The following is a 26,395-nucleotide window of genomic DNA, read 5'->3' as shown; positions in this document are numbered from 1 at the left end:
CTTCCTGGCACTTTCTCTCTCTCTCTCTCTCTCTCTCTCTCTCTCTCTCTCTCTCTCTCTCTCTCTCTCTCTCTCTCTCTCTCGTTGATCCTCACCCAAGTATATTTTTCCATTGATATTATTGATTTTCAGAGAATTGAAAGGGGGAGGAGAGAGAGAGAGAGAGAGAGAGAGAGAGAGACAGACATTAATGGGATGAGAGAGACATCCTGCATGAGCCCTGACCGGGGCTGGGGATTGAACCTGCAACCCAGGTTGTGCCCTTGACCAGGAATAGAACCCGAGACTCTTAGGTCTGCAGGCAGATGCTCTAACCATTTAGCACTGTCCAGTGCCTGGCACTTTTTTTTTTTAAGATACTCTGTACTATGTATTTTTCAGAATTCCTGGTTCCTAATTTTTAATTTTTATTTAAATATCATGGTTTTTCAGTATCTCTACTTGCTTTCAGGTAGTCATCTAGAGAGATAGACCTTGTAAAATTTTTATTCTTTAGATTGCTAAATAAAGATAAGAATAGGAACAGAAAAGTTTGTATAATTATCTTAAAGTTCAAATATTGATTTAATTTTTATTGCAAAAATTATACATTTAATGGCTGAATATTGAATTATTGGATAGTTTTTGAGATTTACAAATACTTACACTTATAGCTAAAATAATAACCTAAAGCTTACCTTTTTAATTTAATGATGCTTCACAGATAAATATTTGGAATTGGTAAAATTTGCATGATGATTATTATTTCTTCTTTTTTTAAAAAATAACTAGTCTTTGCCACTTTTGAGCCAGCCTTATGTGGAAGGATTGTGTGTTTCTCTTGAACCTCTACCTCCTGTACCACCTTTACCGCCTCTTCCACCTGAAGATCCAGAACAGCCGCCAAAACCACCTTTTGCAGATGAGGAAGAAGAGGAAGAAATGCTTCTTCGAGAAGAACTACTTAAATCTCTAGCAAATAAAAGAGCTTTTAAGCCAGAGGTAATTTAGATACTTGAACCGCTAGGTGGTGCTCATGAGCTTAAGTTTTTGGAAGCCCTACTCTTCTCTTGTTATTTGGAATTCATTGGGCTTTGATAAAGTAGGGATAAGTGTGGCACTAATTTGCTCAAGATTTTTAAAGACAACAGAAATTTCTTCTTTCTTATAGTGTTTCATATCTGTCTCTCTTCAATTTAGGAAACATCCAGTAATAGTGACCCACCTTCACCTCCAGCTCTGAACAATTCACAGCCTGTGCCAAGAAGCAATCTGTCAATAGTCAGTATTAATACAGTATCTCAACCTAGGATACAGAACCCAAAGTTTCACAGAGGACCTCGTCTTCCACGAACTGTGATCTCGGTAAAACAAACAAACAAAATATTTAATCCTACTATTATTCAAACAGCCTGTGAGAAATTTGTATGCAGTTTCACTGTCTTGTTCCCTCCTCTTCATTTATTTATATATACATATGAAGTCAAATGTAAATATAAGTTTATTTTTTATGTATTAATAATGAAATGGGTTCATCATATTCACTTGAAAAATGGTGGAGTTTATGATAATGTTATGGAGAAAGCATTACCGTATTTTTCGGACCATAAGACGCTCCGGACCATAAGACGCACCAGTTTTTAGAGAAGGGAAATGAAGAAAAAAAGATTCTGAAACAAATAGTGTCCTAAAATATTTTATGTGCATTAAAACCCAACATCACAGTCATAAACACATGTAATCAACCCTGTAAAGTAAACAGCAGCATTTAGAACCATTTTAGAGCCGGGCAAGTAAAAAAACTTTTTTTTAAAAGTATATGTGTAGGCTATATTTGGACCATAAGACGCAGGGACTTTCCCCCCCCACTTCTGGGGGAAAAAAAGTGCGTCTTATGGTCCGAAAAATACGGTAGTTTTATCAGAGTGATATGCTTGCCTCAGTTTTTCTTCTATATACATTGGTCCATTCAGGATTTCTGTCTTTTTTTTTTTTTTTTTTTTAATATATTTTATTGATTTTGTACAGAGAGGAATGGAGAGAGATAGTTAGAAACATTGATGAGAGAGAGTCATCGATCAGCTGCCTCTTGCACACCTCCTACTGGGGATTTGCCTGCAACCAAGGTACCTGCCCTTGACCGGAATCGAACCCGGGACCCTTTAGTTCCAAAGCTGATGCTCTATCCATTGAGCCAAACCTGTTTCGACTGTCTATTCTACTTAATTTTTAGCAAATTGTAATTTTTATTTTTCCTGTCTTGGTTTATACTTTGTTCATATTTTTCCATTTAATGACTGTACTGTAATGTAAGAATTTATGATGTTTATTAAGGAGATGGAAATGACAATTTTTTCTGCCTTGTTTTCTAATGGCTTTTAAGTAAAATGGGCAAAGCCAAACTGCAATCTTGCCTCTGTTAGGTAAACCAAAGTTAGCCTCTTCCCTCTATATTATAACTGCAAAAGCCAAAATGTTTTAAAAAGAATTATTTATAATTATTAATTTTTATCTCGGTTGTAAGAGTTAATTTAAAGATGGCATTATGGTTCTTTATAGAAACTGGAGAAAATAAAACTTAATGAAGAAGGTGATCATAGTAGTGTTTTTAAAGACTGAGAATATAGAATATTGTATGTTTTTGGCAGGTAACCAGTATTGCTAGAGTGGGACAAAGTCAGTTTTGCAGTGTAACTAGAAGGAACCATAGACTGTCTACTTGGAGCCCATTATTTTTATGGATTGAAATTTGAGGAGGTTAAGTGACTTGTTCAAGACCATGCAGCTAATTGTGGTAGAGCCACGAACAGGATAGAGATACTTTTGTCATCAAGGGTAGCAAATATATTGTCTTTGCAGCTTCCAAAGCATAAATCAGTGGTTGTAACATTGAATGATTCAGATGACAGTGAATCTGATGGAGAGACTTCCAAATCAACAAATAGTGTTTTTGGTGGATTGGAGTCCATGATCAAAGAAGCAAGACGAACTGCTGAGGTGAGTGCAATAATGAAAGATAAAAAGAAATATAACTTATTGACAATCATTAAAGTTTATTCCAGTCCCCCCTCCCCGGAAAATTAGACCTCCTAGAGGCATTGATTTTTATTTTATTATTATTTTTTATATATATTTTTATTGATTTTTTACAGAGAGGAGGGAGATAGACCAGCTGCCTCTTGCATACCCCCTACCGGGGATGTGCCTGCAACCAATGTACATGCCCTTGGCCGGAATTGAACCTGGGACCTTTCAGTCCACAGACCAATGCTCTTCCACTGAGCCAAACTGGCTTCGGCGAGGCATTGATTTTTAATATATTAACTTGTGGATATATTTTATTTGTTTGGACTTTATATAATACTAGAAGCCCAAGGCACAAAATTCGAGCAAAGGGGCTTGGCTCTTGAGCTCTGGCTTTGTCTGGAAGGTTGTTTGGCTGTCTGGTCTGATTAGCATATTATGCCTTTACTATTATAAATAATGAAGCATGTATACATTTAGATAGATTTAGCTATTGATCCCCTTTATTTTTATTTCTGCTTGTCCTGTTTTCAGAATAGTGGATAATTGTCTTCTGTACTAAGGAAAATTACTGTTTTGAAATTGTGTTACATTACCAGAAAATAGTTTTTATTGAAGTGTATAATCTAAGTGCAACTGTTTGTTTTTTTTTAATTGATTTTTTATAGAGAGGAAGAGAGAGGGATCGAGAGTTAGAAACATCGATGAGAGAGAATCATCGATCAGCTGCCTCTTGCACACCCCCTACTGGGGATGTGCCTGCAATTAAGGTACATGCCCTTGACCAGAATCGAACCTGGGACCTTGCAGTCCCCAGGCCGATGCTCTATTCACTGAGCCAAACCGGTTTCGGCCTAAGTGCATCTTTTATCCCTATTCCTAATGCAGCAGTTGTTTAGATATGATATAGTTCAGTTATTTTCAAACTGTAGGTCTTGATTACTTAGTATATTATGTAATTAGTTTAGTGGTTAACAACCAGCTAGGGGAGGGCTAAGTGAGTAAAGAGGGTCAGAGATATATGATAAGGAAAGGAACTAGACTTTAAAGTGATGAGCACCAAATATTATAGAGCATGCAGATGTTGAATTTTAATGTATATCTGAAAATTGTATGTCATGAAGCAATGTTACTGAAATAAATTTAATTTATAAAAGGAATATAAAATAGTGAAGATAGTCACTTATTTCTTAATATATAAATATAAATGCACACTAGGTTGCAATGTAAAATATATATATCTTAGTATGAGGTATGTGAAGGTTATTGATCTGGTTGATTTCAAATGTTTTCTAGCAAGCTTCAAAACCAAAGGTACCTCCAAAATCTGAAAAAGAAAATGATCCCTTGCGAACACCTGAATCTTTGCCTGAAGAAAAGAAGATCGAATATCGATTGTTAAAGGAAGAGATTGCCAAGTAAGTGACATTTTATGTAACTATCTTTAAAGATACGTGCTATTTTGCTAACTAAGTCTGTATATATTTTATTGGCATTGGTGAATAGTGCATGGTTTTATTTAAGATGCAGAGTTAATATTTTTACAACTCACACAGGAGGGGGAGCCAGATGATCATCTGTAGACTTGACTGTAGTGATGCACTGAGATCAAAATAGCTTAGAGAAAAAGAAAAGCTAATATAAGGGAGAGTTACACTCTGCTTTGAAAACCATCTTGGGTCATGCATATTGGTCATCATTGTTATTAGTCAATATGACTAATACTTTTTAGTTTATTTTATGAAATAGAATGCATCTCTAAAGAAAGATAATTTCCATTTATTCTTTGGTATAATTCACCTGTCTTTATTATTTTAGTCGGGAAAAACAGCGTTTGATTAAATCAGATCAAATGAAGACAAGTTCATCATCTCCAGCAAACTCTGATGTGGAAATTGATGGAATTGGGAGAATAGCAATGGTTACTAAGCAGGTTTCAGATGCAGAAGCAAAACTTAAAAAACATAGGTGAGCCTCATTATCTGATTAAATACTGCATGCATCTAATTCTCATGTTAGAGGGATATCTTTTTGTTGTGTATGTTAATACTAAGTACACTATATGATTATAAATTTTTTTTTATACAGCATATATATTTTTATTGACTTCAGAAAGGGAGAGGGAGAGAGATAGAAACATCACTGATGAGAGAGAATCATTGATTGGCTGCCTCCTGCACACCTACTGAAGATCGAGCCCACAACTCAGGCATGTGTTCAATTCTTTGACTGGAATTGAACCCGGGACCCTTCAGTTTGCAGGCTGACGCTCTATCCACTGAGCGAAACCAACTAGGGCTATAAATTCTTTTATACTTGGTAGAATTTTATAAGGTTATCATTTGGTGAATTATACATTTACCTAAATTAATAGTATTAATATTTAAATAAAAATACCAAGGCTTCAAAGGAGTTTGTCTCTTCAGATTTATACATGGTTTATTTGGAATTTTCTTTAAAACTTCTGGCATTATTTTTGAAATACATTCGTTAGAGGCATATTTTTATTGTTCGAAATGGACTTGATTGTTGGAAATAGTCATTATCTAGTTTGTCCCATAAGACACATGGACAAATCTTGTATTGTAAACTGTGAATATAAAGTTAAGGATCATAAACCTCTTGCATATTCCCTGAGGTTACTGTATGGTTCAAGTGGTGTTTCAGAATTTTAAGAATATGTGTAAAACCTCACAAGTTGAATATGTTGAATGATAGAATGTATTTGAATACATTGCCATATTTTGGCATTATTTATTTTATGTGGGTATAATTGACAGGTAACAGTTTCAAGTATACAACGTACATAATGTTTTGATATTTGTATGTATTGTGAAATGATCATCACAGTAAGTCTAGTTAACATTCATCATCATATGTAGTTACAAAATTTTTGTCTTGTGATGAGGGCCAGTAGTATATACTTGATAAAAATAATTATGTCACTTTATGGATAGACATTTTTTCCCACTCCAAACACCCTGATATCATTAGCTGATGGAGAACAAAATGGTTTTAGATAACATCAACATTTCTGAGCTTTGCTCTGTTACTCAGTCCTCTTTTAGATTTAAAAATAATGTGTTTAAAAATATAAGGTTTTGTGCAAAGATGGTGAGACTTTCTCTGTCCTGTTTTTATAATTTGCTAACCAGTTCTTAAAATTTTAATCTTATTTTTTTCTGAATCTGTATTGTTGAGAGAATTACAGATGTTCCCCTCTTTGCTCCCCCAATCACCAGGTTCCTGTCATGCCCCTGTTCTTAACCACCCTATTGTCTGGGTCCATGGGTAATGCATATGTGCATATAAGTTATTTGGTTAATCTCTTTCTGCCCACCTTCCAGTCTGTTCTATGTTTCCATACCTCTGGTTCTAGTTTACTCATCAGTTTATTTTGTTCATTAGATTTCTTGTTTGTTTATTTTTGCTTTTAGATTCAATTGCTGATAGGTGTGTATTTATTGCCATTTTATTGCTCTTTTTAATAATCTTTATTTTCTTCTTAAAGAAGACTCTTCAACATTTCATGTGATACTAGTAGTTTGTTGGTGGTGAGCTCCTTTAGCTTTTTTGTGTGTGTGTGTGTGTGTGTGTGTGTGTGTGTGTCTGTGAAGCTCTTTATCTGACCTTCAATTCTAAATGATAGCTTTTCTGGGTAAAGTAATCTTGGTTATAGGTCCTTGCTTTTAATAACTTTTAATATTTCTTGCCACTCCCTTTTGGCCTGCAAAGTTTCTGTTGAGAAATCAGCTGACAGTTGTATGAGAACTCTCTTGTACATAACTGTTTTTCTCTTGCTACTTTTTTCTTAATAACCTTTTTAAAAAAAATATATATATTTTATTGATTTTGGACAGAGAGGAAGGGAGAGAGATAGAGAGTTAGAAACATCAATGAGAGAGTCATTGATCAGCTGCCTCTTGCACCCCCCCCACTGGGTATATGCCCGCAACCAAGGTACCTGCCCTTGACCAGAATCGAACCTGGGACCTTTCAGTCCCCAAGCCGACGCTCTATCCACTGAGCCAAACCAGTTTCGGCTCTCTTGCTACTTTTAATATTCTCTCTTTGTCTTTATCCTTTGGCATTTTAATTATATGTGACTTGGTGTGGACCTCTTTGGGTTCCTCTTATTTGAGACTTTGTGCTTCCTGGATTTGTAAGTCAATTTTTTTGCCAGATAGAGGGGGACTTTTCTGTCATTATTTTTTCCAATAGGTTTTTAATTTCTTGCTCCCTCTCTTCTTCCAGTACCCCATAATACAAATGTTGGTACACTGCAGTTGTCCCAGAAGCTCCTTACACTATCTTCATGTTTTGGGATTCTTTTTTCTTTTTGATCTTCTGATTGGGTGTTTTTTGCTTCCTTATAGTCCAAATCGCTGATTTGATTCTCAGCATTCTTTATGCTGCTGTTGATTCCCTGTAAATTATTCTTCGTTTCCCTTAGTATATCCTTCATTTCTGACTGGTCCTTTTTTATGCCTTTGATGTCCTCATTAAGATATCTGAAATTCTCACTTAAGTCCCTTAAAACTCTCATTCAGCTCTTTAATCATCCTTATTCTGAGGGTCTCAATTTCCTGTAGGTTTCTAGAAGATTCTTGAGTAACCTTACAACCGTGGTTTTGAACTCTATATCTAGTAGTTTGCTTTCCTCAATTTCTTTTATTTGTGACCTGTTTCTTTGTCTCCACATTTTGGCTGCTTCCCAGTGTTGATAGAGTGGCTTTGTGTGTTACATGTCCTATAGGGTCCAGTGGCTCAGCCTCCCTAATTACCTGAGGTGGACACTTTTGGTTCACCCCTTTGTGGGCTGTGTGCACAATCTTGTAGTTAAGCCTTGATTGCAGTCAGTATCACTGGGAGAAATTGACCAATTGGCTGTGAGAACCAGTTGTGTCTGCAATGGGAGAACTTCTGTGCTAGAGACATCCTTATGGGGCCAGACTTGCTTCAGTGGGGCTTTGGTGCTCACTGAGTCTGCCCCCTGAGTGTGTCTCTTATGGATGTGAAGAGTTGTAGTCTGGATGGTCTCACTCTGACCACTTCGTACACTGGTTCTTGGATCTCCAAGGAGATGCAAAGTCAGCCACTGCCTGAGGCCACCCAGCAGGAGCTACAGACAGATCTGTAGATTCCTCCTCTTTGTTTGGGGTTTAGAGGTGCCCAGATGAGGCCCAACTGTGAAGCAATGTAAGCTGCTGTTGAGCCTTAGGTCTTCTTTTGGAAGCTCTGGAGCTCTCTGACCCAGCTGCAATTTGTTAGGTTTTAGATTGCAAAAGGCCAGGCCATTCATATGCAAAAGCCTCTGCTCACAGCTTGGGTGGGGTTGTAAATTGGGTGGGGTGAGATCTCAGGGAATCATCAGGGCAGAGCAAACAGCTTTGGCTGACTGACTGCCCGAAGAGGTCCCTGGGTTTCAGTATTTTGCAGCACTGTGGAGGAACAATGATTGCTGCAAGAACCTCTGAGAGTATGCTGCCCTTGTGTTCCGGCCTGATGCCAGATGGTCCAGTTTCTTCCTATATGAGTCTGGGTCCCCGGAGTCTCACCCAGAACTGGAGTTCACAGCAGTTGGTTGCTTCTATCTCTTGATTGAAAAAGACAACAGCGTACCCAGTTGCTAGCCTGTTTTTGAGCGCCTCTAAACTCCGCACATCTGCACATCTGCAACTCCTCCCAGTGTCAGTTTACTTCTCTCTCCCCTTCTACCGTGGGTAGTTGTATAACTTCCACTCAGCCAGCCTTCCTGAGGTTCTGGATGATTTCTGTTTTGTCTTTTAGTTGTAGGTTTGATGTGGTTGTGCAAGGCAGCAAGTTCAGGTGTTTACCTATGTTGCCATCTTGGTTCTTCCTCTTTATTTTTTTAATCAGAAAAAAGAATGTAATTTGGAGTGTTTTTACAAGGTAACACATATAGGTCAAGGAGATAGTGACTATATAAGTTTTTATATTAAGTATATAATAATAATATCAGTTTTTAATTTCTGAACAAGATATTGGATGCTAAGTATTTTGAATAAAATAAAATACTTTAAAACAGTCTTTTTGCAAATAGGTCTTCAGTTTTAAATGATATTCATCTGAGGTACTATATATTATTACTTCTAGGATGTGCCATTATTTTATACATTACTAAGAAAGACAACATGCTGTTAGCTGAACTAAGATATACCATAATGTTGAGACACATCCTGGTTTTAGAAATCTGAAATGTGCTTTATAGATGAAATAATTGTAATGACCGTAATTTTATAAAATTATCAATGAGAAGTATTGTGTTTGTTTTAAAAGTTTGAGGTTAAGCTAAATTTATTTAGATTTTATTTCTTTAATAACTTAACAAATGAAAAGGTTTTTAAAAATTCTTTGTTTTTCTACTTGCTATTCTTTCTATCACATTTCTGTCTTTATGATTAATTCTAGATGACAGTCATTTGTTGTGACTGTTGAAATATGGTGTCTTCTGGGGAGAATGTCTCATATTTTTTAACCATATGTATAGTAGTTGAAAAGATGAAAGTTTATACCCATAAATTTACCTTTTGTCTTGTTTTACTTCTTAGTTCCAAACTTTTATCTGTACATTTAAAAAAAATTATATTTCCTTTTCCCCTTCATTCTTGCTTTAGATAAAATGAATTAGAGATTTATAAGTTAAATGAATTAGAGATTTATAAGTTAAATGAATTAGAGATTTATAAGTTAAATATAAAGTTAAATTTATATTTATTAGATGTTTGTTTGTTTATTAGCATTATATATGAAGTTAAACAGAACATTCTGCTTAACTCCTCATTTTTCAGAAGTTATATGGGGTCAGAATCAGCCAACATTAAACATTTTCTATTAACTTTTCAACTATAATTCACATTAACTTAGATTTAAATGATTTTTTTTAAAAAAGATCAGACCTATAATTACTTTTATAAAATGTAACTGCCTATTTAAATACCTGTATGATTGATGAGTATAAAAATATTATATTAAATTTTTTTAAAAATATATATTTTATTGATTTTTTACAGAGAGGAAGGGAGAGAGATAGCTAGAAACATCAATGAGAGAGAAACACCGACCAGCTGCCTCCTGCACACCCCTCACTGGGGATGTGCCCGCAACCAATGTACATGCCATTGTCGGGAATCGAACCTGGGACCTTTCAGTCCGCAGACCGACGCTCTACCGCTGAGCCAAACCGGTTTCGGCTTATATTAATTTTTTTAAACTCTCACCTGTATATCATAAATAAATATTTAAGAATGAGCTACTGCTTTGTAATTTTTATTCTGATGGTGTTTAATCCACTAGTTTAGAAAAATACTAATGAGGATTTCGTTACTTTTAAATTAGGATTCTCTTGATGAAAGATGAATCTGTTTTAAAGCATCTAGTACAGCAAGAAGCTAAGAAGAAAGAATCTGTTCGAAATGCTGAAACAAAGATTGCCAAACTTACAGAACAGCTTCAAGCAACAGAGAAATTTCTCAACGTCAACAGAATGTTTTTGAAGAAGCTTCAGGAACAAGTAATGTTATTTGTTTTTAAATTAAAATATTGTAGCCTCGGGTTTACAACCCATGTTTTTATGGGCCAATTTTTAAAAAATATATATTTTATTGATTTTTTTACAGAGAGGAAGAGAGAGGAATAGAGAGTTAGAAACATACTAGATGAGAGAGAACCATCGATCAGCTGCCTCTTGCACATCCCCCACTGGGGATGTGCCCGCAACCAAGGTACATGCCCTTGACTAGAATCGAACCCGGGACCTTTCAGTCCACAGGCTGATGCTCTATCCACTGAGCCAAGTCGTTCTCGGCTGTGGGCCAAATTTTTTTTTTTCTTTTACATTTTTTTATTAAATTATTATCTGTGTACATATTTTAACATTGTTCTCCCTCCCCCTATACATACCCTCCCTCCCCAGAGTTTTGTGTCCATTGGTTGTATTTATATGCATGTATACAAGTCCTTCGGTTGATCTATTATCTCCCCCAGATCTCCCTACCTCCCTGCTGTAATTTGACAGTCTGCTTGTTGCTTTATTGTCTCTATATCTATCTTTTGGTTTATCAGTTTATAATGTTCTTTATTATTCATAAATGAGTGAGGTCATGTGGTGTTTCTCTTTCATTGACTAGCTTATTTCATTCAGCATGATGTTCTCCAATTCCATCCAGGTTGCTGCAAAGGATGATAATTCCTTCTTTTTTATGGCAGCATAGTATTCCATTGTGTAGATGTACCAAAGTTTTTTGATCCAATCATCTGCTGACGGGCACCTAGGCTGTTTCCAAATTCTAGCTATTGTAGATTGTGCTGCTATGAACATAGGGGTGCATATATCTTTTCTGATTGGTGTTTCTAGTTTCTTGGGATATATTCCTAGGTGGGCCAATTTTTTAATAAAATTATGTTCTCCCTTGAGACATAATATTGGAATATTTATATTTTCAGTTGAATACTCTGCTGTGTTAAAAATAAGTTATTTTCTCTTCTAATGTTTACATTTACATTTATAGAATTATCCTTTATTTTCAGATTCACAAAGTGCAACAACGTGTTACAATTAAAAAAGCTTTGACTCTAAAGTATGGAGAAGAGTTTGCTCGGGCAAAGGCAGTGGCTAGTAAAGAAATAGGAAAACGAAAACTGGAACAAGATCGCTTTGGAGTAAGCTGTTTGTAGAAATATTTTATTTTTGGAAAGCAGGAAGTTTTTATGATAGTTTTGAGGGCAAGCAATAGATAAAATAATTCATTCCTGCATATTCAAATAGAATAAGATTAAAGCTTTGTTTTCAAATGACATCCATGTTTTTGTAACCTTGTTTATTTTGCCTTTACTAGGTTTTGTTTTTTGTTTTATAGATTAACTAGCAAAATTGTTGGCGACTTGTAAAACTGTTTTATGCTTGTTATCTAGTTTTATAATGTTGGCATTGTATGTGGGCATAGCACAGTTACCAGAATTGTTTATAAAATCATAGCGATATAAAATATTTATATCATTTTCTCCCCCAGCCAAACAAAATGATGAGACTGGACAGTTCTCCAGTATCAAGTCCAAGAAAGCATTCAGCAGAACTAATTGCTATGGAAAAAAGACGATTACAGAAGCTAGAATATGAATATGCTCTGAAAATTCAAAAACTGAAAGAAGCTCGGGCCCGTAAAGCAAAGGAACAACAAAATATCGCTCCAGTTGTGGAAGAGGAACCTGAATTTTCTTTACCTCAACCCTCACTTCACGATCTGACTCAAGATAAATTGAGTTTGGACACTGAGGAAAATGATGTTGATGATGAGATTTTGTCTGGGTCAAACAGGGAACGAAGAAGATCTTTCTTAGAATCCAATTCTTTTACTAAACCTAACCTCAAGCACACTGATACACCTAACAAAGAATGCGTAAACAAAGCTAAGAACATGGTAGAAAAACCAGAACTTTTTCTAGGGCTAAAAATTGGTGAATTGCAAAAACTATATTCAAAAGCTGACAGCTTAAAACAATTGATTTTAAAAACCACAACAGGCATTACAGGAAAAGTTTTGTGTGGTCAGGTAATAGAACATTTCAAATTTTTTAAAAATATATAGAATTTACACTAGCCTTATTTGCCCTATGAAGTTATTGTTTTCTTTTGCAGGAGATTTCTGTGGATGTAGATTTTATGACAGCACAGAATAAAACAACAGAAGTGAAGCCTTGTCCTTTTAGTCCCTACCACAGCCCTCTTCTGGTTTTTAAGTCATACAGGTATAAAAGAAAGACTCAGTAAACTTCAATTTCAGGATTACTCCTGTTTTTTATATCAACTTTGAATATTCGATGATAATGAAAAAAAAAAATTGGATCATGGTCACTGAAAATGAATTTGCTCTTTTAGGGAAAGTAAAAATTAAGTGTCTTGTCATACACAAATCATCAGGAAGTAAGGGTTAGCTCACACTTGGGTTTATTAACTATTATCAGATTCTGATTTTTAAAAAAATATATTTTATTGATTTAAAAAAAAAATATATTTTTATTGGTTTTGTACAGAGAGGAAGAGAAAGAGATAGAGAGTTAGAAACATCGATGAGAGAGAGTCATCGATCAGCTGCCTCTTGCACCCCCCCCACTGGGGATATGCCCGCAACCAAGGTACATGCCCTTGACCGGAATCGAACCCGGGACCTTTCAGTCCCCAAGCCAATGCTCTATCTATTGAGCCAAACCGGTTTCGGCATATTTTATTGATTTTTTTACAGAGAGGAAGGGAGAGAGAGAGAGTTAGAAACATTGATGAGAGAGAAACACCGACCAGCTGCCTCCTGCACACTCCCTACCGGGGATGTGCCCGCAACCAATGTACATGCCCTTAACCAGAATCGAACCCTGGACCCCTCAGTCCGCAGACCGAGGCTCTATCCACTGAGCCAAACCGGTTTCGGCATGTAGTATTTTATTATGTGATGTGAAAACACTACTTAAAATAAAGAATTTTTTGTTTTCTATTTCAGGCCTTTTATTGTATGTTCTGGGTATAAAAGTAGTTTGGCCCTATCACTTTATATTCTGAGGGTAGAGGTTTGCTATTAAGTAATTAAGTATAGAAATTTTAGTTTGGAAGGAAAAATGAGAGCTTTTCTAGGTTATGTTTATGAAGCATAATATGTCCATCTCTCTTCTTAGATTTAGTCCGTACTATCGAACTAAGGAGAAACTTCCCCTAAGCTCAGTATCATACAGTAATATGATTGAACCGGATCAGTGTTTCTGCCGTTTTGATTTAACAGGAACCTGTAATGATGACGATTGTCAGTGGTGAGTAGTTTAATATGTGAACATTTTATAATCTAAAAGACAATTGTGGTTATTTGGGTTTTGAGATGTACATGATTATCTTTTCTGTGTTATTTTATTTTAGGCAGCATACACAAGACTATACGCTTAGCCGAAAACAGCTATTCCAGGACATTCTGTCATATAATCTGTCTTTGATTGGTTGTTCAGAGACAAGCACTGATGAAGAAATTGCTGCTGCAGCAGGTTGTTAAAGACCTCTTCTTGTTCCCCAAGGGAAAATTTGAATTTAGGCAATTTAAAAATGTAATATTCAGTTTTTTTTGACATCTTTTAATTGCTGTCATGATTCAGTATATTGATCTATGGCACTCTATCTAGTTCTTCTCTGTCCAATACAGTAGTCACTAGCCACATGTTGCTATTCAAATCTAAATTAAAATGCCCTCTATCAAATCACACTAGCCACATTTCAGTGCCCAATAACCACTATTGAGTTAAATAGCTCAGTGGTGGTCAGTGCTTACCAGTAGGGCAGTGCAAGATATAAGACCTTTCTATCACTGCAGAAAGTCATTAGGATAGAACTCATCTAAACAGTTTAGTTTATTTGGAAGCATATATAAACATTTGTATGGAAATTTTAGTAATGATTTTAAAATAAAGCTCTTTTTATTACATTTTTCAAAAATAAAGGGAAGTTGGAAGTTAAGAAAGATGTTTATAGTTTCAGATTCTACAATGAGATAAAAAGGACTTTGTACACTTTGATATTGTCAAAAGCATAGGTATTGTCAGACATTATGAATAAATGTTAAATTTTTCCCTAGATTTAGTGCCAGATATTAAGTTTATTAAATTGTTATCACAACCAAAGTGATTGTAAAGTCACTGAATCTAATCATTCCCTATTTAGGACTTTAATAATTTTCACTTCTGTAGTTTGTTTCAAGAAATACATATTTTTTTCAGATAAAATTGGAATGCATAATGTGGTAAAATTTGCATAGTAATTAAGATGTGGTCCCTGCCCTCTAGAAGCTGTATGTGTTTTCGATTACTACCATATACTTCTCTTTAATTCTTAAACTGTTCTTCACTTCATACTCTTTAATTAGCCTCTTCTCTGAAATCATGTTTTTTATACTTTTTATGACAATATCATTGGTCTAATTTCAGAAAAATATGTTGAGAAACTTTTTGGAGTAAACAAAGATCGAATGTCAATGGACCAGATGGCGGTTCTTCTTGTTAGCAATATCAATGAAAGTAAAGGCCATAGTGAGTATATATGTCTCCCCCTCTCACAGAAGGATATTGTAGTGTCTGACAGCGACATTTCTGGCATTATGTTCTCATTATAAAAAAATTATATTAGGTGTCCCAAAAAATGCATACACACACTTTGAATAATTACAATATAAAGGCATTATTTTAAAAATATATTTCATTTTCAAAATTGAGCTATCAGCTGTTAATGTGTGTATACATTTTTTTGGGGACATAACGTACTATATATATGTCATTTCTAACATAACAGGATAAATTTAGTTCTTTTTTATTGTTATTTGAATAGCCTTCAAAACTATAAAAACTAGATATGTCAACTGAGTCTTTCCCTGTCTACTTTAGCACCTCCGTTTACAACCTACAAAGATAAAAGAAAGTGGAAGCCAAAGTTTTGGAGAAAACCCATTTCAGAGAATAGTTTCAGTAGTGATGATGAACAGTCCACAGGACCAATTAAGTATGGTAAGAAGTAATTTAAGATCCTGAATCATTCAGTTGTGGTGTTTTACTTTACTAATCGTTTGGTGTATCTACTCTTGTAGTTATTTTTATTTTTTCATTTATATTTTTAAAAACCAGTTATACCATTTGGCATTTAAGGCAGTTAGTAGTTCTTCATTGTGTAGAACTGCCCCTTGCATTGCATTTTGTATGGTTCAGTAAATCCAGGGATGACTCTTTAGTAATTGTGACAACTTCAAACCACTGCCTGGCTTTTGTCTTTTTGAGAGCAGATGTTTTATTTATTTAATCTTTGATTTTGAGCCTGTGTTTTCTGACATGCAGTAAGTAGGCTCACAAAATGAATGACTAAATGAATGAACAGAGTAATATACAAATGAGTGCCTATTGTCAAGCACATCTTGCCTTATAATCTCAAGTTTCCATAATTGTTTGCTATTTGTGTATTAGCAGGTATCTGATAGGTGTATGCTCTCTTGTGCTTATTTACATTAATGTAACACTTTTTCTCTTAATTTAGATATGGTGGAATAAGTAATCTTTATAAATTATAACTTTCTCTTACAATTTCATGAATTTGAATTATCAGATGATGGCACTTACCTTAAAGTAGGGAGACCATACTTCTGTTTGGCCCAGCAGAGTCCTAGTTTAAAGATGAGACTCGTTTTTTTGTGTGTGTGTCTGTGAGTAAGAGAAAGTATGAAACTAATGATATCTTTTTGTAGCCTTTCAGCCAGAGAACCGAATAAAAGTTCCAGCTTTGGATGCAGTTGTGACTCCAGATGATGTCAGATACTTTACAAATGAGACTGATGACATTGCTAATTTAGAAGCAAGTGTGCTTGAAAACCCTTCTCATGTACAACTTTGGCTCAAACTTGCATACAAGTACTTGAGTCAAAATGAAGGGTAGGTCTACTTCTAGTCTTTGTGTAAACTGTTGCATATTTTTAAAATATATATTTTATTGATTTTCCACAGAGAGGAAGGAAGAGGAATAGAGAGCTAGAAACATCGATGAGGTAGAAACATCGACCAGCTGCCTCCTGCACACCTCCTACTGGGGATGTGCCTGCAACATGCCCTTGACCAGAATCGAACCTAGTACCTTTCAGTCCGCAGACCGTTTCTCTATCCACTGAGCCAAACCGGTTTCAGCTAAACTGTTGCACATTTATGTTTTTGTGTTTGAGGTTCATTTCTTCTGTGGTAATCACATTTCCTTTCTAGTATCAATGGAGCCTTTGTGTTTTTTTGTGTGTGTTTTTTTTTGACAGAGCTAAAGCACTTTATTGTTTAAAAGCAATTAGAAAATGTTTAAGATTAGATTTTTAGTTGTGTGCATGTCTCAGTGTATAGGTAATAAATTAGCTATAGCTTTTAACTCTAGTGAGCTCTTATTTCAGAGTAGGATTAGTAAAAACAGTAAGTTCTCAGTGGTATAAGGATTATTTATTGGGTTTTTAAAAAAGTAGTGGGACAGGTTAAAATTTTTTTTGTTAATTTTCATTTCGAGATTTAAAGCTTGTTCAAGATCCCCTAAATTCTAGTGATTTGCCTTGTTTTCTGCCTGTAGTGTTATATGTATGCAAATAAGTTAAATAGTAATTTATCTCACAATTGACAGCTTCTAATGTATAAATGTATAATCTAACTCTATTTTTTGATAGTTTACCAGAAATAATCTTTTATTATTAGGAATAATCTTTTATTGTCTCAGTTTTAAAATGGTAATAATTCAGGTTTTTTTTTTTTTTTTTTTTTTTTTAAACAGGCGTCTCTGTAGAACTCAGTATAAAAGCTTTTAATAAGGCAGCACTGCAGAATGCTAATACACCTTACATAACTGAATGTGGCGCTTATTTCATGTGCCCTGTGTGTCATTTCCATGTTAATGGGATAAGTTGCAGTGTTTTCTTTTCTGACTCATTTACTGAGTGAAGGCCAAAGAACTGTACATTATTTATGAATAGGATCATGAGAGACAATTAGCTTCTCCAAGATATAGCAAGACCTTGACTGATGAAAAGAACTATTATATTGAAAGCTTTGATATTTTGTACTGGCAGTAGTTGGCCTTGAGGGAGAATTGTTTAACTTTTCCCATCCCCAGATCAGTGTAAATCATAAAAAGGTATTGCTGAGTACGGACATAAAGCACATTCGAAGTTGATAATTTAGTGGTTTTATAACACAGTAGTTTTACCTGGTAAATGCTAACTGAGCATCCACTTAGAAAGGAATTGTTGGGTCTTTGGGAAATAGGAACAAATGTGACAGAATTCTAATCTACCAATTTTTGTCATATGTGACTGGTTTTTTGGTAGGTTTTAGTAGAAAGTGAATTTAAAATGACTCAGTAGAGTAACCCAATTAAAAAATTTTTAAACATTAAAACAAAAAATCTTCCTGCTTTTCTTTTAAACATATAGGCTATGTTCAGAGTCTTTGGATTCTGCTTTAAATGTTCTGGCACGGGCTTTGGAAAACAACAAAGACAATCCAGAAATTTGGTGCCATTATCTCAAATTGTTTTCTAAAAGAGGAACCAAAGAGGAGGTGCAGGAAATGTGTGAAACAGCTGTTGAATATGCTCCCGATTATCAAAGTTTTTGGACTGTGAGTAGAAAAGATAACATAGTCCTGTGTGTGCACGTGTGGGTGTGTGTGTATATGCATTTATAACTCTGGGTCATCTTAAATACTGATATATAGCTTAATAGATCATATTCTTTAACTTTTGTTGTCCAGTAACCTCAAAACCACTTGTTTCTAGATTAATTTAGACTAAACAAGAAGAAAATACTTAGTAAAGAGGTGATTTTTGTTGTTGTAAAACTTTGTTGGTATAGAAAAAATATGAACATTTTAAAACATTCTTAAGTAGTTTTTTCAAAAAAATTATTATTATTCATCCTTACCCTAGGATATGTTTTTATATTTAGAGAGAGAGGAGGTGGGGAAGGGGAGAGAGACAGAGTCAGAAACATTGATCAGTTGCCTCCCATATGCTCCCTGACCGGGGGATTAAAGCTGCAACCTAGGTATGTGCGATGACAGAATTAAAGCTGCAACCTTTTGGTGTACGGACAATGCTCTAGCCAATTGAGTCACCCTGCCAGGGCTCTCAAGCAGTTTTAGTTTGTGCGAAGTTTAGTGAATTTTGTGCAAAGCATCTGAAAAAAATTTTCTTTTGAATTCATGTAAAATATTTTCATGAATGCCAAGAAATAATATATTATGTGTTATATTTTTTTCAATATGTTTTTATTGATTTTAGAAAGGGAGAGACAGGAATGGGGGCGCGGGAAGAAAGAAACATCAATGATGGCTACCTCCTACACACTCCACACTGAGGATCGAGTCCACAGCTGGGCATGTGCCTTGACCAAAAATCAAACTGTGACTTTCTGGTTCATAGTTTGATGCTCAACCACTGAGCCACTCCTGCCTGGCTGTCCTCATTTTTATAGAAATAAATATTAATCTGTAATTCATATTAATATTGAACCTGGCCAAGATATAAAGATTTGTTGGAAAATAGGTCTTCCTCATTTTCTGAGAGAATGGTTTGTTTCCTTCTCAGATTTAAACTTAAAATTTTAATGAACCTACCTGCAAAAGAAATATTTATTAATATCTGAACTCTTACCAGCTAAACTCAGGAGCTGTTAGATTCAGATACACATTCCCATAAATCTATTACTGTCAGATCTATCATTTTCTTACCAATTGAAATTCGGAACAAATAATTGTATAACATGGTATCCCTTAATGAATTAATTTGCCACTCTAACTAGCCTAACACAAGTATTGAATAGATGTGAACAGTGAAATAAGCTTGATTTTTGACCTGGAGTCTTATAGTACCAAATTAATGCTGTTGATCACCACAAGATTTTTAGAGTGTAATATTTTTCCTTAAAATTGTTTGGTCTTAAAGGGCCTTTTAATTTCTTCATTAATATTTTTAAAGTATGTTTTGTTGATTTCAGAAAGAGGAAGGGGAGCGAAAAAGGAATAGAACATCAATGATAAAAGAGTATCATTGATCAGCTGCCTCCTGCATGCCTTCTACTGGGGATCAATCCCACAACCCAGGCATGTGCCCAGACCAAGAATCGAACCGTGACCTTCTGTTTCATAGGTTGACTGACACTCAACCACTGGGCCACACTGGCCAGGCTGGTTAAGTCTTTATAATTATTTTGTCATCTATTTTGAATGCTATTTTTAGAATTTTTATACAGTCACACACTAAGCAATGCAAATTTTATCTACACTAATAAAAAGAGAAATGCAAATTGACCGTATATCTGTGACGATCACCAGCCAATTTAGGATTGGTTATGCAAATTAACCCAACAAAGATGGAGGGTTAATTTCCATACACAGGCATGGAATGAAGACTGAAGGCTCCAGCCCGAGCTAAGACTGAAGATTACTGAAGACTGAAGAGGCTTGGCTTCTCCCCTGGGGCCGGAGTAAAGGCCTGGGTCCCCGGTACCTGAGGAAAACCGGTGCCGGCAGCCGGGAGAAGGAAGGCCTATTGCACGAACCTTTGTGCAGCAGGCCTCTAGTGTGATCATAAATGTGAACTTTTGGAGATGGATCATTTACCTATTGATTCAAGGAAAGAAAAGATGGAATTTTTTCAGTGATAATTCTGAGTACATCAGTATTATTCTAGTGTTCTTCTGATTTTACTTTCCAACTTGTGGTAGAAGGGGAAATACAGGTTATAGTACCGAAATATGAGTTTATGTATATTTATAATGTTCCTTTTTTGTAGAAATTGATTTAACATGCGACAGTTTCATAATGAGATGTGAAAAATATACATTTTACATCTTATCTGATGAAGCATGATTAATTTTATGAAATCTCTTTGGGTAGTTTCTGCACCTAGAAAGCACCTTTGAAGAAAAGGATTATGTATGTGAGAGAATGTTGGAATTTCTGATGGGAGCAGCCAAACGGGAAGCATCAGATATTCTGTCCTTTCAGCTTTTAGAGGCTCTTTTGTTTAGAGTTCAGCTGCACATATTTACTGGAAGATCCCAAAGTGCACTTGCACTTTTACAGGTAAATAGTTGTAGCATTTAATTATACTTTGTAGAGAATTGGCTTTAGATTTGGATTCTTGTTTTACCACTAACTAGTAAGTTGTGTGAAGTTGAGTGAGTTTATGATTGTTTCCTCATTTACTTATTGGGGATAATACCTTCTTTAGAGTGTTTATGAGGTTTAAGTGAAACTAATGTATGTCCAATACCCACCAGAATAAACTTCAGTATTTAAACAAGAAGGTAAAAAAATTAGTTCATGTGAAAATCTGCCAAATGGATGTGGAGTTTTGTTTGTTTTTACTGATTTTTCTTTATCTTATTAGATTTTTAATAACAAGGCAGTTAAAATGTTCAGATAAATTTAATCTTTTTCATTAAGTATATTATGAATCTTAGCATAATAAAATTGGTTAATACTGATACTGATATTGGTTAATACTGATACTGATAATTTGATACTGATATTTCTAAAAAGTTTTTGATTAAAAAAATTGGTGACTTTCAAAAGTTTTAAAATAGGCATTTAAGAACCACTTTAAAGAAATACAACTGTTTTATTTGTTGTTGCCTTTACATTTGAATCTTAGGAATAGGAGTCATTATTTTAAAAAATCACTGAGTTGTTTTTTCGTTTACCTAGAATGCATTGAAATCGGTTAATGATGGAATAGTAACTGAGTACCTTAAAACAAGTGATCGATGTTTGGCATGGCTAGCCTACATACATCTTATTGAATTCAGCAGTCTCCCTTCAAAGTTTTATGATCCATCTAATGCCAATCCTTCAAGAATTGTTAACACTGAACCATTTATAATGCCATGGCAAACAGTTCAAGATGTAAAGACTAACCCTGATATGTTGTTAGCAGTGTTTGAAGGTAAGTCTAAATGTTTATAAATTATTTAAAATATCATCTTATCACTTTTATGGTTCTTCATAAGTAGAACAGATTTATAAATTGCAAGTTGTAGTTCTATGCTCTATATAGTTCAAGATTAAATATTGAATCAGAAGAGATTGGCACTGGCACCTATGAATGCTAGGAACTGTACATAATTATCAATAACACTACATAATTCTTTCTGATTATAGCAAAGGACATTAGCTAGATGAATAGATTTTGATAGCTTTGATGAGTTGATTGAATTTTTAAAAGCAATTTATCAAGGTGAAAGTTAAAGATTATATTTTATTTTTCAAGCAATATTTGATCCATCAATCAGTGAATTTGGTTATTACTATATACTAAATAATTTATCTGCTCTGGGACACATAGGTATAAAGCCTACTGAGAGGTATATAACCTAGTCAGAAGATAAAATTTATACATTTGACATAATTATTAATAGATGAGACCAGATAATTGTGAATTAGTATATAGTCTAAAATCTGTGCTTATAAAAGAGATTAGAATCTGTGGCTGATACAGTTATATGATGTAGGCCATAAACCCTAAGGGAAGATATTATTGTAGGTTGGCATGATCAAGAAAATCTTAGGATTTAGAGCTGGATTTTGAAGCTCAACTATGATGTGACTTAACGGGCCTCTTGAAAAATAGGATCCTTGTTTTATATCTACATTTTCTAAGTACCTACCATGTTTGACTTGGTGCTAAGTGCTTTGTATAAATGTTTATTGAATAAACCAGCGAAGAAGAAGAGGGGAAATAGAACATTTCTGTTAGGCTGAGCTAAGTAAGTAAAAAATAATAAGTGGATAAGAATTGGTACATTGGATTTGAAGGGAGATTAGAAGAAGGAAGAGTGCTTATTAAAGTGAGTTTTGTGCTAAAGAATAGTAGAAATTAACTTTCATATGTGGAATGGTACCTATCAAATTTTCAACTTTGTATAAGTATATTAGACTTGATGACAGTAGAGTTTCTTGAAGAGAGAGGAAAAAAAAAATGTGCTAAAGAGAATGTTACCACAGGTAGGAAAACTAACCAGAAACTTATTGCCATAACTGAAAAAAAAAAAAAAAAAAAAAAAGTAAACTGGGAGAGAGTATTTATTAGAGACATTTAGTTAGCACATAGAGATGCAGGAGACAGATTAAATGTCAGGGAAAGAGAGAAGACATAGTCAAAGATGAATTCAGGGTCTTGAGACTGGCAAAAGGAAAGTGCATTAGTAGAAAACTAATAAAATGGGAAGGCTGATTTTGGTGGTAAAAATAGTATTTGTGAATGGTAATTGGTCATCCAATTGGAAATGCCTGTTGGCAGAAGGAAATAAGGAAGATAAGGAAGTAGACCTAACGCGAACAATTATGGATAGAGAAATGGATTTGGGAGTTAATTAACATAAAGTTACTAAATTATAAAATGCTTTGAAGTTTTTAATGTACTCTCAGTAAATTATTTAGTAGTTGAGGCTATGAGGTATTTCCTCTGAGGACATAAACATTTAAAACTATAGTAGTTAGAGGTCAAAGGGAGTATATGAGACCAAGAGAACATATAAACAATCATTTAGAAGCAGAGGCAAAAAGAAAAGAAAAAGAAGAGAAGTACATTATCAAATGCTAATCATAAAATGAATGTAGAGCTAGGCTTTCAGTTTTGTTTAGTTATTATCCTGTAACTGAACTTAAAATGAACAGTTTCAGAGTGGCATTCACTTTTAAACTCTTCAAATTTGGGGGTCATACTTCCATTGGGCAAGGAGGATATGACAGTCGCACAAAGTAAAATATGATACTATTCTCTAAGAAGTAGCCTAGTCAAGTAAAGTATTTTTTTCTTTTCTTTTCTTTTTTAAGTAAAATATTCTTTACAAGGGGGAAGTGTATTTTGAAGGAGTGAGGAAAAGATCTAGTTTAGGGGGAGATACTTAAATGGCTGTATGACAGCAGTCAAGGTCTCTTGAAGTGGGTCAGAGAAAGAAGAAAAGATAATTCTTTGAAAAAAAATTTTTTTTAAGATAAGTTTTAAGGAATTTAGGAAAATGAAGGGACATTTGTTGAAATGAAAATTTTGATAGATGCAAGATTTCATATTGGGTTTATTTTTACCAGGAAAGTGAGGGTAAGAGACTGAATTTTATGAGTTTGGAGATACGTCCGTTGGGTAAATGCCAGGAGCTCAGAATAAGATGATGGTCAAGCAAAGGGCTATACCATCTTCTCCTATTGGCCTTTTAGAGTTGAAAGAACAGTCAAATAACTAATTCTTCATTTGATTCATGCTATTGTGATATTTTTGGATAGATGCAGTGAAAGCTTGCACAAACGAGAGCCTTCCTGTTGAGGAAAGAATAGAGGTCTGTGTTCCACTTTACACAAACATGATTGCTTTGTACCAGCTTCTAGAGAGGTAAAACTTTTAATTGGCAAACAGTTAACCTTGTGTTAAAAGTTGATTTTTAAAATATGTATAGACATGTTTTTTTCTTGTTAAGGTATGAGGCTGCAGTAGAACTTTGTAAAAGTTTATTGGAATCTTGTCCCGTGAACTGCCAGTTGTTGGAAGCCCTTGTTGCTTTATATTTGCAAACAAATCAGCATGACAAAGCCAGGGCAGTGTGGCTTACTGCATTTGAAAAAAATCCTCAGAATGCAGAGGTTTTTTATCATACGTGCAAATTCTTCATCATGCAGGTAAAAATGAAATGACTTAGAATGTTTAAATGTGATGTATTTATGTTTCACAATTTCGTAAATTATTTCAGGCATCAGCCTCTTCAGGATTCTTTTACTGGTCATTTTACCCTCTGCAAATTATTTTAGATATTCCTTCTCTCTCTGTTGCAAAATACCCTGTGTATAGTTCTACCATTACGCTTATTAAATTCTTTGTAATTCTTTGAGAACTCCTTGAGGGCAACGACCATGTCTTATTCAGATTTGGATCCCCAACGCTTAGCACAGTGCCAAACATATATTAGAAGCTTAATAGTTAATTGGTGGTTGCAACTTGAGACTGTGGTGTATTCGGTGTCAAGCTGTTTAATAGTTTAATTTAATTTGGAAATCAGAATATAGAAATTATCTCTATCCCACCTATTCAAGAAACCTACTCAAATAGTGAACTTTAGGGGGTTTCCTCCCTTAAAAGATTTTAATTAAACATTGTAAGCCTAACGTGTATTCTTCCTTCCTCTTTTAAAAATAGAATCGAGGGGATAATCTTCTTCCATTTTTGCGGAAATTTATTGCATCCTTCTTTAAACCTGGATTTGAGAAGTATAATAACTTGGATCTGTTTCGGTAAGTTTGTAGACTCTTAATTTGCAGAGGAATGAGAGAGTATATATAGTTCATTGGGAAGACTACAGATTTTTGTGTGTGTGGACTGACTACATTTTAAACTAATTTAAAAAAAAACCACTTGAACATCCTCCTAGACCATTAGGAAGGCAATTGAATTTAGTAGAAATGGAAAGATGTAAAATGCGTTATAATCTTTAAAGACACTAATGGAGGTTTATATTAACACCATGGTAACTCGTTCTACTTTTAATTTATTGTCATTGTTCATTTTAGCATACAATACCATGGTAGTGAATTATCCTGAGACAATAAGTGATTTTAAAAGTAAATGAGTTTTAATTTATTTTATTGGTGATCTAAATAAAGTAGATGTAAATAATTTGCCTCATACCATTTAAAAAAAAATTTATTCTAAAGAGAACTGCTCTCACTTTTGAAATGTTGAGCAAGAAGCTTTATAGGATTCTTTTCTCAACCATCACTTTCTTAGTAACTTATGTAGAGCTCTGCATTTACTGCTTTGGTTTCGCCGTGAGTTCTTTTTTCTAACAACAAGGTCACAGCAGATCATGAAGAATGATTTTTTTTTTTTTTTTTTTTTTTTAGTTCTCTTCCCTTCTTCATCCTCTCCTCTCTGTAATGATCAGAACACTTTTTATTGATTTTGGAGAGAGAGAGAGATAGAAACATTAATGATGAGAGAGATTCATCAATAGGTTGCCTCCTGCACGCCCCACACTGGGGATCAAGCCCACAACCCTGGCATGTGCCCTAACAGGGAATTGAACCATGAGCTCCTGGTTCATAAGTCGATGCTCAGTCACGAGCCACACTGGCCGGGCTATATAAAAACATTTATTTTTTATTTATTTATTATTTTTTTAAATTAAATTATTATCTGTGCACATAGACCATTGTGGGCCTCCCCCCAATACATGCCCTCTATAAAAACATTTTAAAAAACTCACATTTTGTTAAGTCTTTGGTCCATCCACTGTAGAATATTTTGTGAGCCTGGCAGTTTTATTAGAGATTTGGTAAAAAAGTTTGAACCACTATTCTTTCCTAGACTTGGGTCTTTACATCTGTTTCAGTTTATTGACAGTGATTTCAGTGCTCTTTTGAAAATTTTTCTGCTGTGTTATATCTAGATTAATATCTTAGAATAAATTATAAGAGAATAATTAAAATGCAAATTAATAGAGAATTAAACTATTCTATAAGGAATTTAGAGGTTATTTAGCTTTTCCATGACTTTCTTCCTATTAAAATTAGATTGCTAAAACATCTCAAACTCTAGCACAGGATAAATCCAAAGCTGAACCAAAATTTTTACACGCTTGCTGATTTTGGTCTTCCATTGGGGATGGAGATATTTGGTTTAGCTTAAAAGATATTACCAGTTTTTGCCGTAGTATCTATAATCAAAGATCTTCAGGTAATCTTGATGTTAACTAATGAAGCAGGATAAATGTCAGTGTCAAAAAACATTTTAAAATACGTTGCCTCCAAATAATCTTCTGGTTGTTTACTAAGTCATATTACTTTATTAAAT

General features: G+C 34.5%; 1 protein-coding gene across 10 annotated transcripts in view; it reads left to right on the top strand.

Moving 5' to 3' along the window:
- ZFC3H1 (zinc finger C3H1-type containing) overlaps positions 1-26,395 on the top strand; it is a 63,703-nt gene that overhangs the window by 28,619 nt on the left and 8,689 nt on the right. For 6 of the 10 annotated variants that reach the window (XR_004991463.2, XR_004991464.2, XM_036458395.2 and 3 more), the window contains 20 exons: positions 772-981; positions 1,180-1,344; positions 2,839-2,976; positions 4,300-4,421; positions 4,822-4,971; positions 10,363-10,537; positions 11,554-11,685; positions 12,036-12,575; positions 12,662-12,771; positions 13,690-13,821; positions 13,925-14,046; positions 14,980-15,081; positions 15,433-15,552; positions 16,281-16,464; positions 17,988-18,174; positions 20,452-20,640; positions 21,265-21,502; positions 23,839-23,944; positions 24,030-24,228; positions 24,743-24,837. Coding sequence is in view for 7 of the 10 variants with exons in the window: in XM_036458395.2 (XP_036314288.1) it covers positions 772-981; positions 1,180-1,344; positions 2,839-2,976; positions 4,300-4,421; positions 4,822-4,971; positions 10,363-10,537; positions 11,554-11,685; positions 12,036-12,575; positions 12,662-12,771; positions 13,690-13,821; positions 13,925-14,046; positions 14,980-15,081; positions 15,433-15,552; positions 16,281-16,464; positions 17,988-18,174; positions 20,452-20,640; positions 21,265-21,502; positions 23,839-23,944; positions 24,030-24,228; positions 24,743-24,837 (3,416 nt within the window). In the remaining 3 variants the exon portion in view is untranslated. Of the gene's footprint in view, positions 1-771; positions 982-1,179; positions 1,345-2,838; positions 2,977-4,299; positions 4,422-4,821; positions 4,972-10,362; positions 10,538-11,553; positions 11,686-12,035; positions 12,576-12,661; positions 12,772-13,689; positions 13,822-13,924; positions 14,047-14,979; positions 15,082-15,432; positions 15,553-16,280; positions 16,465-17,987; positions 18,175-20,451; positions 20,641-21,264; positions 21,503-23,838; positions 23,945-24,029; positions 24,229-24,742; positions 24,838-25,113; positions 25,165-26,395 lie in introns of all 10 variants that reach the window. The other 4 variants (XM_036458400.2, XR_006742871.1, XM_036458398.2 and 1 more) reach the window with 4 other exon arrangements.

This window comes from Pipistrellus kuhlii, unplaced genomic scaffold (assembly GCF_014108245.1).
Source record: "Pipistrellus kuhlii isolate mPipKuh1 unplaced genomic scaffold, mPipKuh1.p scaffold_m20_p_3, whole genome shotgun sequence".
NCBI classification, from domain to species: domain Eukaryota; kingdom Metazoa; phylum Chordata; class Mammalia; order Chiroptera; family Vespertilionidae; genus Pipistrellus; species Pipistrellus kuhlii.
The sequence above is the reverse complement of the archived record's forward strand: the minus strand, read 5'-3'. Positions and strand labels throughout refer to the sequence as shown.